General features: G+C 40.3%; 1 protein-coding gene across 1 annotated transcript; it reads right to left on the bottom strand.

The window, feature by feature from the left end:
* Positions 1-1,775: 1,775 nt before the first annotated feature.
* Positions 1,776-4,324, bottom strand: PCDHB1 (protocadherin beta 1). The gene has a single exon (XM_047774502.1). The coding sequence runs from the start codon at positions 4,231-4,233 to the stop codon at positions 1,777-1,779; it is 2,457 nt and encodes an 818-aa protein (XP_047630458.1). The 5' UTR covers positions 4,234-4,324; the 3' UTR covers position 1,776.
* Positions 4,325-15,545: the final 11,221 nt, after the last annotated feature.

Raw genomic sequence — 15,545 nt, 5'->3', positions numbered from 1 at the left:
TGCCCCCCCCCCCAAAAAAAAAGCCACCGATGGACATTTTCTTCCCTTATCCTTGGCATTAGGCTAGGCTCCACTGATTATACTCACATCATTAAAATGTCATCAAATACACTTAATCAGTGACAATTATGTAATCAAATGCTGTTAACCCAGTGGCTTTTATAAGTACTTACCCCTAAAAGTTAATTCTGTGTTCTTTCTTGTTTTCTCACTTTAAGCCTCTGATTTCTGCATGCCTTAACCAGTTCTAACCCTTATACACTGCAACACTATTTTTTGTTTTGTGCATAAAAGAACTGTACTCCAAGCGAGCAGGATTATAACTCAATATATGGGAAATATTTAATATTGATAAGAAAGACAAGTCATTGACATTCTGCATTTGCTTCCTCTATTCTCAAGATATTAAGGCAACTACTGAAGGCAGCCCATAGGTTACATCAGTTCTGCCCTAAGCATCTCCAACATTTAAAAAAATAATGTACAGTAAAATTTAGGGTATCCTGGCCACCAGATAGATAGCCAGGTGCTATTATTAGCTATTAGTCAGGCTTTTGAGAGTGAGGTTTATATCAATAAATAAGATATGGTATGGTTGAGAATTATTTTAAGAGGTACTGCTCTACCCTTGGAATTCCAAGTGCAAATACTGTGCCTCTCTCTCTGGACCATACCCTTGGGGGTCTGAATTTTTCATGTTTGTATAAAATAAGATACACAATTAAAGACTCATGAAAGTGAACTCTTTTAAATGTTGAAGGCGCAGTTAGTATTGATAGCACCCTTGAAATACATTAATGTTTTAATTTTGCTGTCTTTAATTTTAGAATGAGAGTGCTTAGAGTCGTTTACAAAGGCAAAACAGTGATGATGAAAAAGAAACCTACTTTGTCCCTACTCCACTGCTTTTTTTGAATGATTTGTTAGGAACTCTCTTTTCCTCAGTTTCCATGTCATCATTAGCATAGTCAGAGGGGAAAATGGCCCAAGATCAAAGCTGGTATTTCCTGAAAATCCTTAAGGCCACTTACTTGGTATTAATGGATTCTTTTTACTTTACTATCTTTCTGTTCTGTACTTGTTCCATAGCACTTGTTACCTACAAGTCTATTTTTTCCCTCCCCCACCTTTCATTCCCCGCATTCAAATAAACACTCTCTGATAAGGAATGAGAGAGATACTTGTATATGAAGAGACATTGAAGACTTACCTAAGGCCTAAAACAACCATCTACATCTAACTTAATTTTAGAGAACATTCCTGAACTGAATCTCCTTACTTTATATCTGCCCATACATTTGAAAATACGTCAAACCCTTTTTTCATCTTTACCCTCGTCCCCCCAGTTGTCTATGAGGACTGCCATGTGGCAGGCAGCTGCATGATGATAAATGATGATTTGCAACAGACTGATGATGCAAAGAGGATTTACAGTCATGAAGGGACAATCCAGAAAAAAATTTTTTTGGCTATGCCCACAGCCTATGAAAGTTCCCAGACCAGAGACCAAACCCAAGCCACAGCAGTGACAATGCCAGATCCTTAACTACTAGGCCACCAAGAAATTCCCTAGAAATTTCTGAAGAACAACAAATTATATTTCTACTTCTCAAACCTAATTGTTTACTGATAAAATTAGGAGCTAGTTCTCTTCCCAATGCATGCATATCTTTCTATTGGAAAATAATTTAAAGGAAAAATAAAAGGATATCTCTGTGAACCTAAGCATTCCCAGAGCCAGGAGTAATGAACTTCCACGGGAGACATGAATAATGGCTACATATAGTCATCAGATGCTCGGGCCTGCCCCTCTGGCCCCTGAGACCTATTCCTGTCGGAATCTGGTGGTAAACTGGAGCCAGCCTCCGTTTTTACCTCTCCAGTGCCATGGGGGAAAGGGAAATTGGGCATAAAGCGCTTGAGAAACCGGAACTCACTAGTGCCCGTGCCCGTGGCTGAGCACATTTCATAGGGACAAGGCTGGGATATGGACCCACTGGCTCCTCCTTGTGCCAGGTTGTGAGGGAAATTACAGTCGTCATAGAAATGCTCTTGGATTGTGAACTTTTCTCTGCATTTCATCTTCTGGCAGATGTGTATAATGAAGATCACCGCGACAGAGAGGAGAAAGAGAAAGGAAAGCACAGCCAGAGAAATGACCAAATATTTAGTGGATGGATTTACCCTTGTAGGATGTTTGAATGGATCCTGGAACTGCAGATAAGGCTCAGAAAAGCCATCTACCAGGAGGATGTTGAGTGAGGCAGTAGTCGAAAGAGGTGGGTGGCCATGATCCTGAACAAGAATGATCAGCTTCTGCATCCTGGCGTCTCTCTCAGATATCGGCCGCAATGTACGGATTTCCCCATTTTGTTGTTGAACAGAGAATAACCCAGCATCCGTGGCCTTAAGTAAATGATACGAAAGCCAAGAATTCTGACCTGAATCGCCATCCACAGCCACCACCTTGGTCACCAGGTAGCCTGCCTCTGCAGACCTGGGTACCAGGTCATTGCAAGGCAAGGTGCCATTCTGCAGAGGGTACAAGATCATTGGGCGGTTATCATTGTCATCCAAGACAACCACTCGGACACTAACTTGGCTACTCAGTGACACGAAGCCCCCATCTGTTGCCTTTACCACAAACTGAAAATCTTGAATGGCCTCATAATCCATGGTTCTCAGTGCATAGAGTTTCCCATTGTCTGAATTGATAGAGATATAAGCAAAGACTGATAGGTCGCCACTTTTTGGAGGCAGCAGAGAGTATGTGACTTGGGCATTCTCACCCAAATCTAGATCCTCAGCATGCACTTTGCCAATAAAGACTGCAGGGCTGTTGTTTTCTCGAACAGTCAAGATGTAGGAATCTTCCTGAAACACTGGGGGGTTGTCATTAATGTCAGCTATTAGCACCTCTATAACAGTCTCCGAGGACAGAGTGGGTGGTCCAGTGTCCGTGGCAACAAGGGTGATATTATAGCCAGAGACGTCCTCTCGGTCCAAGCCTCTGTCAGTGACCAGTGAGTAGGAATTCCGGAATGTAGGTTTGACTGCAAAAGGAAGGTCTTCTTTGAGGAAGCAGGTGATTTTTCCTCCCACTCGAATGTCTCGGTCGCGGACAGAGAAAAGGGCCACTACAGTCTGTAGTGGAGAATCCTCAGGGAGAGGGCTGGACACAGAGGAGACTGTCACTTCAGGAGGATTGTCATTAACGTCCACCACTTCCACCAGGACTTTGCTGTGGGCAGAGAGGCCGCCTCCATCAGTAGCTTGAATGTCAATGTCGTATGTTTCCGTGACTTCAAAATCTAGAGCCCCTCGTAATCGAACCTCTCCAGTGTCAGGGTCGATCTGAAATGTCTGGAGAATTACTTCCGGGTTTTGAGCTAAAGAGTAAGTTATTGCCTTGTTGGAGCCCTCATCTAGGTCGGTGGCCGTCACCGTGGCCACCAAAGAACCGTTGGCACTATTTTCCGGTACTTGAGCGCGGTACACCAGGCGAGAGAACTGGGGCACGTGATCATTGACATCCAGAACTTGCACGCGGATGTGGGCCGTGCCAGACTTGGGGGGGGACCCTCCGTCCACGGCTGTAATTGTCAGGTTGACCTCAGGCTGCACCTCTCTGTCCAGGGGTTTATCCAGCACGAGCTCCGCATACTTGGGCCCATGGCTGCGGAAGCGGGTGTGCAGGTGGAAATACTCATTGGCACTCAAGGTGTAATTTTGGAGACCGTTGAGGCCCATGTCCAGGTCCTGGGCGCTCTGCAGAGGAAACCGTGAACCCAAGGGGGTGCTCTCTGGAATCTTCAAAAGAGGCTCCTTGTTTAGGAAAATTGGGGCATTGTCGTTAATATCAAATACCCTGACCTCCACGCGGAAGGACTGGAGCGGTTCCACCAGGACTATTTCAAAGTGCAGAACGCAGGGGTCGGCTTTGCCACAAAGGGACTCCCGGTCTAGTTTCTCCTTCATGAACAGGTCTCCCGTCTTGCGGTGCAGCCGGAAATGCAGTTTGTTGCCTTCGGAAACGAGCCGCGCCCCGCGCGTAGCCAGCTTCCCTACCTCCAGCCCCAAGTCCTTAGCCACATTAGCCACAAACGAACCGCTTTCCATCTCCTCTGCCACCGAATAGCGGATGGTTGATGCACCCCCCACAGAAAAGCACAGAAAAAGGAGAAGAGGTCCCACTTGCCTGCTTTGCAAGAGTTTTCTCCGTGCAGCCGCCATCCGTCCTCAGAAGTGCACACTTCCCGCAGCAGCCGCCACCTGTTGCGGATACGCTTTCACTTTTCTGCCCACAGGTTCAGCAGCAGCTGCTCTCTGCTTTGTGAGCCTCTAACCGCAGCGCCGCCAAAGGCTAACCGAGCCAGGTGAGCTGTTTTGCACTTGGAAGAAATTTTGCATTGTGCAACTCAACTCCCCAGCCTAAGGAATGTATTAATAGATATGTTCTCATTCCAGAGAGTGAGGTAGAGGTTGAAAGTTGTTGCCAGAGCAACAGCAAACTCACCTTTCAATTCCCTTTCAGGAATAGAAGAAAAAAAAAAAAAAAAGAGTCCTTGGGAATTGAGAAGCCAATGAGGATACTCGCTTAAGCTGAAGTCATCGTATCTGTGAGCCAGCTGGGGACGCTGTCGCAACACGGAAACAGCAAGGTGTAAGGTACCTGGCACACTCCGCCTGGAGACCAAGGGAGAGGCAAAAAGAGCTTGCACTGTTTTCTGAAGCCTGAGCCAAAAGGATGGGAGTGAGGGAGTGGGAGCTTGGAGGACGTCATGGGTAGGAAAAGGAAAGGGGGCAGACAGACCTCATCATTCAGGAAACGGGGTCAAGTAGGTACACTGACAGGGGAACTGTCCAGCTTGCCTCATAATTCATATAAATCCATTCTTTTTCCCAGAACCTCAAATGCTTAGGAAGCAGCTGGCCTGTTAATTACAATCACATGGAGATACTACTTATGGGTAGATTTCTGTATACTGGTACTATGTTAAGTCATTGACAAATATTACTTGCAACAAATATAAATTATACATTATTTCATTTTTACAGATAAAATTGTGAAAGGTTATGCTATGCCTCCCCTGGTCCTCTACCTAGTAAATATTTTTGTCTGACTACAATGTCATGCTCTTAATTAGTATACAACTCTGCTTCCCAAATAACATAGTAAATAAATGAAGTGAAAATAAATCTTGGGCTTTAGATTTTAAAGGAAATGAAAGAGACTACTTACGTATATTGAAAATGGCCTGATAGAAATTTTGCTAGATATTTGTCAAGAGTTTCTATTACAATTCAAGATCCAATCTTCCTCCTTTTTATAAACAGATGAAAAACCCAAGGCCCAGATGATGAAAGCACTTGTCCGGTCCATACAGTCCTAGCAATATAAAAACTAGAACCAATCTGGCACTCTGTCTCATGCTCATTATCAAGAGCATTTGGTGGGGTCCCATTTGCATTAAAAAAAACCCTATATTAAAGTATACAGAATGTAAAAAAAACCCATAATACTTAGTCTAGGTAATCTTCATAATCTAGTCTCTTTCCTTTGATATTTAGCATAATTTGAAATCAATGTTGGGTTCTGCTCTAGCTCATTCATTTCCATTGCTGTATAGAATTCCAGTCTGGTCAATGCCCTTTGACCACCAAGTATCAGGAACACACCTGAAGGTGAACAAAGTTGTATTATCTGATTATTGCAGTAAGGGAAACTGTACACCATGCAGAATCCTGGAACATGTCAATAAGAGGGTGTTAGAAAGGACTTGCAGCAGTTAGTCTTTTGCAAGGTGATTTGGGAGGGGCTTGAAGTATGACTTTGCTCTGGATTGGATGCTGTCAGAACAGTTAATTTTATGATTGGATATAGTAGTAATTTTTATGCAGAGGTGAAAATGAGAGGACACTAGAGATGTGATTGGTAATTCATATTGCCCAGAATGGAGAGGTATTTGGTCATTTTTGGGGATTGGAGAAATGGACCTTTATATTCAGAACTGATTAGGGCATCCTCTTGTTTTTCTCTTAATGCAGCACCATCACAGAGCAGCCTTGTCTAATGTTTCTGTAAGCCTGTTTTTGTTCAGCATAAGAACAGCAGATCCTAGCTCTGAATATCAGGCTAGCTCCTAGCTGTCATGGACTGCCTTTCAATGTTAACATAGCAAAATTCATTTACTCATTCTATTTTTCTATTGTTCATGGAAGGATGTCATTTTATGTGTCACTTTGTACACAAGTGTACATTTAAGGGAGGGGGCATACACCTCGAAGGGGCACCGGTATCACAGGGTGTGTTCTTTTCAGCTTTACCTGATACTGCCCAACTGCTAAGAAGTTACAATCTCACCAGCAGGGTACCTTCCAGTTGTTCCCATTCTTAAACACTTAATCATTACTAGTCTTCTTAAATTTTAACCATTTTTGTTATCTCATTGTGGGCTTAATTTGCATTTTTTCAATTATTAATTATTGATGAGGTAGGGCAGCATTTGATACATTTTTAGTCATTTGGATAAACTTTGGGTGGGGAGAGGGTTCAGTTTTCTTGCCAACTTTTTACGTTGGATTGCCTTTTTCCTATTGATTTGTTGTAGTTCTTCATATATTCTAAATATGTCCTTAGTCTAAATATAAGTCCTGAGTATCTTATACAGAGTTTTTGTCTAAGAAGGAGATATTTCTCCCAGTGACTGACCCACTTAGCAGAAGATTGTGGCATCCTAGGAATTTAATTGAGATAGAATTGATTTATAACATTATCTACGTTGAAGGTATACAACATGATTCAATATTTGTATGTATTGCTAAATGCTCACCACAGTAAGTCTAGTTAAACATCCATGACCACATATAGTTAAATTTTTTTCATGTAATGAGAACTTTCAAGATCTGTTCTTAGCATTGTATTGTATATTTGAAAATTGCTATTTAGTCTTAATGCGATCAATTTCTAACTAATCCAAAACCCATACATTTAAAAATACATTCCTATGACTTGAAATACAAGAAATGCTGCTTTTCAGTTGGATTCCTCTGAAACTTAATTTGTTTGGTTCCCAAGGTACATATTAATAATCTGCTTGATGGGATTAAGATTCCAAAATATTTTTTCCCCTGAAAACTTTGGACCCTTTCGACATGGTGGTATTTTCTTGTGCCATGGCCATAGTATGCAGAATTCCCAGGCCAGGATCCTTAACCTGCGAAGCCATCAGGTAACTCCTAGTGGGTTTTTTAATGTAAGTTTTATTCTTTGCAAAGAAGGTAGAACTAGGACCCACAGAACAAATCTACAACCTATTAGGCTATAATGTTAGGGTCTTTACTCAAAAATCTAATTATTGGGAAGAGGGGAAAACCACAGCAAGTAAAATATCATGAAAAAATTGGAGAATAAAAAATGCATTCCAAAACTGTATTTAAGTACTAACTTAAGATTTTTTGAAAAAAGCCTTCAGAAGAGTTAAGCCTTCTGAAGAGTTACACAAGTACTTACAATTACCCATTACTTGCCCACTGACTTGGTGTGTTCAAATTTTAGACTTCTCTTCTCCTTAGACGCCCCTGAAATTTAATTCACCCCCAAACCGCAGTAAGTTCTAAAATACAGAACATCACCCACTGAATGGTTCCTTCTGAGAACTGGCCCACCACAGAGGGGAAAGTGCTTGACTGTGTGAGTTGCTTTGGCCAATGGATAGTGGAAGAGTAGATTGGATTGTGCCCCCCACAAAGCTGTGTTTAAGTCTTAACCCCTGGTATCTGTGAATGTGACCTTATTTGAGAAGAGTGTCTTTTCAGATATGGTCAAGTTAAGATAAGTTTATATGGGATTTGTGAACCCTGAGTCATGACTGGCATCCTTATAAAGATTTGGAGATGCGCAGACACACACAGGGAAGAAGACACACACAGGGAAGAAGGCCATATCACGTCAGACTGGACTGAGGCTATTACAAGCCAAGGATTGCTAGCAGCCACCAAAAGCTAGGAACTGGCAGGTAAGCATCCTCCCCTAGAGCATTCAGAGTGAGCATGGCCCTGATTTCAGACTTTTAGTCTCCGGAATAAGGAGAGAATACATTTCTGGGTTTTTTTTAAGCCACCTAGTTTGTGGTGACTTGTTACAGCAGCCCTAGGAAACTGATGCACGGAGTAAAGCGAGTTGTGGCTTGAAATGTGCTACAGTAATTGGGTTTGCCCTATTGCTTTCTGAGAACATTTTCTGGAGAGGCCACCAATTGAAGGATGAGGATGGAACAGCACTGGACACAACCTGTATACTGAAGCCAAGCACAGCTGAACTCAGCCTAAATCTGCTGACCTTCAGCTGCATGAGTAGGAATTAGCATTTTCAACTACCAAGTTTTGTGCTGTATTGTGTGACAGTAGGTGACAGGTATAGTATGTAAGCATTTAATTTTGTGATGAATGAGTTGCAGACATTTTAACATATCGTCCCTATCTTAATGGGTACCTCCTAACAGGGACATTCTCCCGCGTAACCTCAAATACAATTTTCACACTCAGAAAATTTAACGTGAATACTATTACCTAATATTATATTCAACATCCTAATTTCCTCAGTTAAAATAGTGTCTTTTTTCGTTGTTGTCTTTTGTCCTTCTTTTAGGGCTGCACCCATGGCATATGGAGGTTCCCAGGCTAGGGGTCCAATCGGAGCTGTAGCTGCCGGCCTACACCACAGGCACACCAACACCAGATCTGAGCCACGTCTGCGACGTACACCATAGCTCACGGCAACACCAGATCCTTAACCCACTGAGTAAGGCCAGGGACTGAACCCACAAACTCATCGTTCCTAGTCGGATTTTTTTCCACTGCGCCATGATGGGAACTGCCAATAATGTCTTTTGTCTGTGTCGCTGTTTTTTTTTTTTTAAATCCAAGATATAATCAAGGTTTGCACATTGCACTCACTTGTCATGTTCTCTCTAGTTTCCTTTAAACTAGAACAGTTTAAACAAAGTATTTATTTATTTATTTACTTTGGTCTTTTTAGGGCTGCACCTGCAGCATATGGAGGTTCCCAGGCTAGGAGTCCAATGGGAGCTGTAGCCGCTGGCCTACACACAGCCACACACCAGATCCAAGCTGTACCTGTGACCTACACCACAGCTCACGGTAACGCCAGATCCTGAACCGACTGAGGACAGGGATCAAACCTGTATCCTCATGGATGCTAGTCAGTTTCATTTCCACTGAGCCACTAGGGAACTCCATAGTGCCATTTTTGAAAGAGTTGTTTTACAAAAATAAACAGGGCCTAAATTTAAAAGTTTTGCACAACAAAGAAAACCATTACCAAAAAACAAAAAGACATCTTCTAGAACGGAAGAAAATCTTTGCAAATGAAGCCAACTGACAAGGGATTAATCTCCAAAATATATAAACAACTCACGCAGCTCAATATCAACACAAAACAACCATATCAAAACAGGTAAGAAGATCTAAATAGAAATTTCTCCAAAGAAGATAAACAGATGAGCGCAAAGTGCATGAAATGATGCTCAACATCACTAATTATTAGAGAAATGCAAATCAAAACTGCAGTGAGGTACCACCTCACAATAGTCAAAATGGTCATCATTAAAATCTACAAATAACAAATGCTGGAGACATTGTGGAGAAAAGGGAACCTTCCTACACTGGTGGTGCAAATATAAATAGGTGGAAGTGCTATAGGGAACAGTATGAAGGTTCCTTAAAAAACTAAAAATAGAACTACCCTATGATCCAGCAATCTTACTCCTAGGCATAGATCCAGAGAAAATCGTAATTCAGAAAGATATGTATACCATCGTGTTTATAATAGCCAAGACATGGAAGCAACCTAAATGTCTACCAGCAGAGGAATGGATAAAGAAGATGTGGTACATATATACAATGGGATATTACTCAGCCATAAAAAATGGAAATAATGTCACTTGTGGCAACATGGATGGACCTAGAGATTATCACACTAAGTGAAGTAAGTCAAAGACGAACATGATATCACTTTTACATAGCATCTCGTAAAAAGATACAAAAGAACTTATTTATAAAACAACAAACTCATAGATTTTATGGGGTTTTTTGTTTTGTCTTTTGTCCTTTTTTGGGGCCACACCCGTGGCATATGGAGGTTCCCAGGCTAGGGGTCTAATTGGAGCTGTAGCTGCCGACCTGTGCCAGAGCCACAGCAACACTAGATCCGAGCCGTTATCTGTGACCTACACCACAGCTCACGGCAATGCCCGATCCTGACCAGGGATTGAACCCACATCTTCATGGTTCCTAGTCAGATTCGTTTCCACTGCGCCACAACGGAAACTCCAAACTCATAGGTTTTGAAATCAAACTTACGATTACTTAGAAGAGAGGGATCAATTAGGAGAATGGGAGTAACATATAAACACTAGATTATATAAAAGAGATAATTAACACAGACCTATTGTGTAGTATAGGGAAATCTACTAAACAGTTTGTAGTAATCGATAAGGGCAAAAAGAATGGCCATAACCGATTCATTTTGCCATACACCTAAAACAGCAACATGGGTGCAACTAGAGATTCTCATACTAAGTGAATTCAGAAAGAGAAAGACAAATACTATATGATATCACTTAGTTGTAGCATCTAAAATATGGCGCAAATGAACCTGTCTACAAAACAGAAACAGACTCACAGACATGGAGAACAGACCTAGGGTTGCCAAGGGTTGGGGGAAGGGAGTGGGATGGACTGAGAGTTTGGGGTTAGGAGATGCAGACTATTACACTTAGAACGGATAAGCAATGAGGTCCTACTCTACAGCCCGTGGAACTGTATCCAACCTCTTGGGAGAGAATGTGATGGAATATAGTAAGAGGAAAAGAATGTAGATGTTTTATACATATATAGTGTACGTATATATAATGTGCGAATGACTGGATCACTACGCTGTAGAGCAGAAATTGACTCAAAACTGAATCAATTATACACTAACAAAAAGAAAATTTAAAAACATTCCTGAGCAGCAGGGACACAGAGAAAATGGAATAAAAATGAACACAACATCGTAAGTCAACTATACACCAACAAAATTAAAAACAAAACCAAAAAACTGATACTCAAATCTAGATGACACTGAATATACAAATAGGGGCCAGTTCCTGTAGTCCAAAAGTAATAATAGTTATCACAACCCTGGAAGATTAGAAGATTCATGGAAATGGAACATGATGAAAAACTCCATAAGTAATAGAAAAAATAAATTATAAATTTAGCCTAAGCAAAATAAAAGCACATGTTCAAATAACATTACTTGAGAAATCACTTATTCTCTCTAAGCTGAGACCCATCTGCACTTTCATCTGTGGAAAGGGGCTAAGAAGAATACTTAAGCCATAAAATGTAGAAGCACAAATAGGATCCAGCACATGCATAGCATTTAATCTGGTATTTGGACTCATTAAGTTGCCCAACAAAGTAAAAGCCATTATTGCAACTTGGATTTGTGAGTTGTTTTACAGCATACCCCTCAACGCATGTATTGTGTCTTCATTAGATTCAGATGAAATATTTTTACAGCAGTACCATTTAGATGCTGATGTTGAATCGTTTTCAATGCGTTCCACCAGGAAGCATACAATGTCTTTTTATCCCATTATATTTTTTTGGCCAGGGAACAGCAGTGACAACACTTAGCCTTAACCCACTGCGCCACAAGGAACTCCCACTTTATCCCATTATTGGTCACAGTTACCTTTGATTATTTGGTTACAAAAGAGCATATAAATTTTTCAATTTGAAAGTTTTTAATTTCTTCACAATTAGTTATCTATGGAGAGATGCTTCAAAACTATGTGAATATGACATGGAGAAAAGGGAACTGATGTGCACTGTTGGTGGGAATGGAAATTGGTGCAACTGCCGTGGAAAACGGTAGGGAGAGCCCTGAAAAAATTAAGAACAGAGCTGCTGTGTGGCCCATCACTTCCAATACTGGGTATTTATCTGAAAGCAAAAACATTAATTAGGGAAGACGTACACCACTGTGTTCATAGCAGACTTAGAGTGATGTGTGTGTGTGTGTGTGTGTGTGTGTGTGTGTGTGTGTGTGTGTGTAAGGGGATATTACTTGGCCATAAAAAAAATGAAATCTTACCATTTGCAGCAACGTGGAGGGTCCTAGAGGGTCTTATGCTAAGAGAATTGAGTCAGAGAACATTACCAAGTGTATCATTTCACTTATATGTGGGGTCTAAAGACAAACATCAGATAGAGAGTTACAGATGCAGAGAACAAACAGCTGGTTGTCAGAGGGGTCGGGGTCAGGGGATGAAAGCAATAGCTTAGGGAGATTAAGAGGTACAAACTTCCCAGTCACAAAATAAATGAGTCACGGGGATGCAATGTCCAGTGTGGGGAATATAGTCAATCATTATGTAGTAATATTTTGTGTGGTGAGAGACCATCACTAGATTTACCATAGGGATCGTTTTGCGATGTTCCATAGAAACAGTGAATCACTATGTTGGGGACCAGGAACTAACAGTGTCGGAGGCCAATTATACCTCAAAAAGCAGCAGCATAGAGAAGATCAGATTTGTGGTTACCAGAGGCTGGGGGTAGGGTGGGGGGCAGGCGTAGGTAGTAGGAGGGGGGGTTTTATGAAGGCAGCTAAAAGGTCCAAGCTTCCAGTTATAAGGTAAGTACATACTAGAGATGCAGTGTACAACACAAGGTAATTACACGCAGAGATAGAATGTACAACATGATCAGTGAACACTGCCATGTGCTACAGCTGAAAGTTGTTGAGTTCTCATCACAAGGTAATTTTTTCTTATTTTATATCTATACAAGATGCATGTTCACTAAACTTATTGTAATTATTTCACGATGTAAGTCAAATCATTATTCTGTACACAGACTTACACAGTACTATATGTCTATTATATCTCAATAAAACTCAAAACTACGAATCTTCTATTTTTGAAACAATTTTTTTACTCTGTTTTCTAACATCCCTGGATGGGTGGTACTTTTCTTTGTTAATATATGTTTGTACTTTGATAAGTATCTGTGTTGTATGTATGTTGTGTGTGGTCACATACATACTTCCAATGCATTGAAACAGGGTTCTTCCTTTACCTCCTCCAATTTATATTTTTATAAGCCTTGTACCAAAATGAGACTCTGGTTCCTAACATTCATAAGTATATTTACTCATATGTAAATATGTATATGAATATTTGACTATTTGATATTCAAATAAAATATGTGAATATATGAATCTTTTTAGGGCCACACCTGCGGCATATGGAGGTTCCCAGGCTAGGGGTCAGATCCGAGCTACAGCTGCCAGCCTACACCACAGCTACAGCAACACGGGATCTGAGCCATGTCTGCGACATACACCACAGCTCAGGCCAGTGCCACATTCTTTAATCCACTGAACGAAGCGAGGGATCAAACCCACATCCTCATGGATACTAGTGGAGTTTGTAACCTGCTGAGCTATACAACAGGAACTTTCTTTACTCATTATTTGAACTTAAAATAGGATATTTTTACAGTAAGATATGACAATCATGATCCTACTTGCCCAAAAGAGCTAAAAACATGTCCATACAAAATCCCACACACAAAAATTTATAGGGGCTTTATACCTAATTGCCAAAACTTGAAGCAACCAAGCTGTCCTTCAGTGGGGGAATTATCCAGATAATGGATTACTATTTATTATTCAGTGCTGAATTATTATTTATAATTTATAAACAATATTTTATAATTCAACACTGAATTATTTTTATTCAGATAATGGATTATTATTTATTATCCAGCACTGTAGTATATCCAGATAATAGATTATGATTTATTATTCAGCACTAAAAAGCAATGAGCTATCAAGGCATGCAAGGATATGGAGGAAATGCAAATGCATCCTGCTGAGTGAAAGAAGCCAGTCTGTAGAGCCTATTTACTGTGTAACTCCAACTGTATGACAATCTAGAAAAGGCAAAACTGTGGAAACAGGAACAAAAAAATTGGTGGTTTCTAGGGCCTGGGTGGTGGGGGTTGAATAGGTGGAACACAGGGTTTTCTAAAATGGACTTCATTACTATGCATGTGTAACTAGAATACTGGATAACCTCCCCATTGGCTGTTTCTAATTTTCTTTCACACATACCCAAGTCTGAAAAATGCTGGCCATTTTTAGGAACAGCTGTATTTTAAAACTCTGAGTTCACACCTGCAGTTTTAGACTTTACTATTAGAATTCTCATCTTTCACTCTGTCTTTTCATGCATGTTAGGTTTCTTATTCCTTTTGGCAGGAACAAGAGGCTTTGGGTGCCTAGAAGTCTTTCTTCTTAGGCAGCTCAATTTATTGCAGCTGCTTTTGATCTGCCATCTGTTGCTTAAAATGACGGTGTTTCTTATTGTTTCCCGTGTGCGTGTGCATATAATGTTTCTGTCTTCCACAGTAACATAAGAAGTCTTAATGTAAACCAATACCATTTATAGGCCAGATTTATAGTACCTTCTTATTTTAAACAGATGGCTTTTATGCACGTAATCTTGTTTTCCACGTTGACTCTCGTGGCATAGGTTATAGCTTTCTTTCCATGCAATCTGACAGGTGTTGGCGAAACTTCCTAATTTAACCAAATGTTAGAATATTAATTCTTCTCATTAAACTGTGACCAATGTCTCTCTTTTATGAGAACAATTCAAGTAACATCCCCAAATTTGGTACCTAAAATTTTATTTAGTATTTTGGGGGAATAAAGTCTTAACCTTAAAACAGAAATGATAACTATACTTTCGGGGTTAAGATCCATAGGAGGAGAAATGAGAAAACATCCTAGAAGAATAAATGAGAAAACCTAAGAATACTAAGTATTAACTGGGTTGGCTGACAAAGCAAAGTGTGCTTCCTGGTTATATTTTTTCTGAGATTGCTAAATTTGTTTAAGAAATTTCTTTTACTCTCAATTTGCTAGAAGTTGATTTACCCTGTAACCCACATATATCTGAATATAAAGTAAGGCTCTGGCTGTAAAAGTCACTTGTTTCAAAAGATGGGAAGAGTGATATTAAACTAATTATGAATAAGAAGTTACCATCAAAGACAAATTTTAAGATCAGTTGGAACTGCAACTTCATAGCCTCTTTAAAAAATGTACCCATCTTTCCACAGTATTTTTATTAAAATGACATTACCTCTTTCTCCTCTTTCTCTTGCTTTATTATCATTATCTACCAAAGAATCTCCACTTAGTCAGCAATCTAACTCCCCATCTGAAGTTAAATGTACAAATTTCACAGTGAATTGATCATAACTGTAAATATACAAAGTGTGAAAAATATACAGGGTAAACATAAGCATACCGTAACTTTCCTATATTTTCAACTCTGACAGTTTATAACTAGTCCTGGAAGAAAGTAACAAGAAACATCAGTTTTCCTGTTAGAATTCCTGTGCCCTTGTACCCCTTCCTAAATATAATTACACTTGGTTTTTTTCTTTCCAGAAGCAGA

The sequence above is a fragment of the Phacochoerus africanus genome, chromosome 4, assembly GCF_016906955.1.
Source record: "Phacochoerus africanus isolate WHEZ1 chromosome 4, ROS_Pafr_v1, whole genome shotgun sequence".
Classification (NCBI taxonomy): Eukaryota; Metazoa; Chordata; class Mammalia; order Artiodactyla; family Suidae; genus Phacochoerus; species Phacochoerus africanus.
Note: the sequence above shows the minus strand (reverse complement) of the source record. Positions and strands in the feature narration are given on the sequence as shown.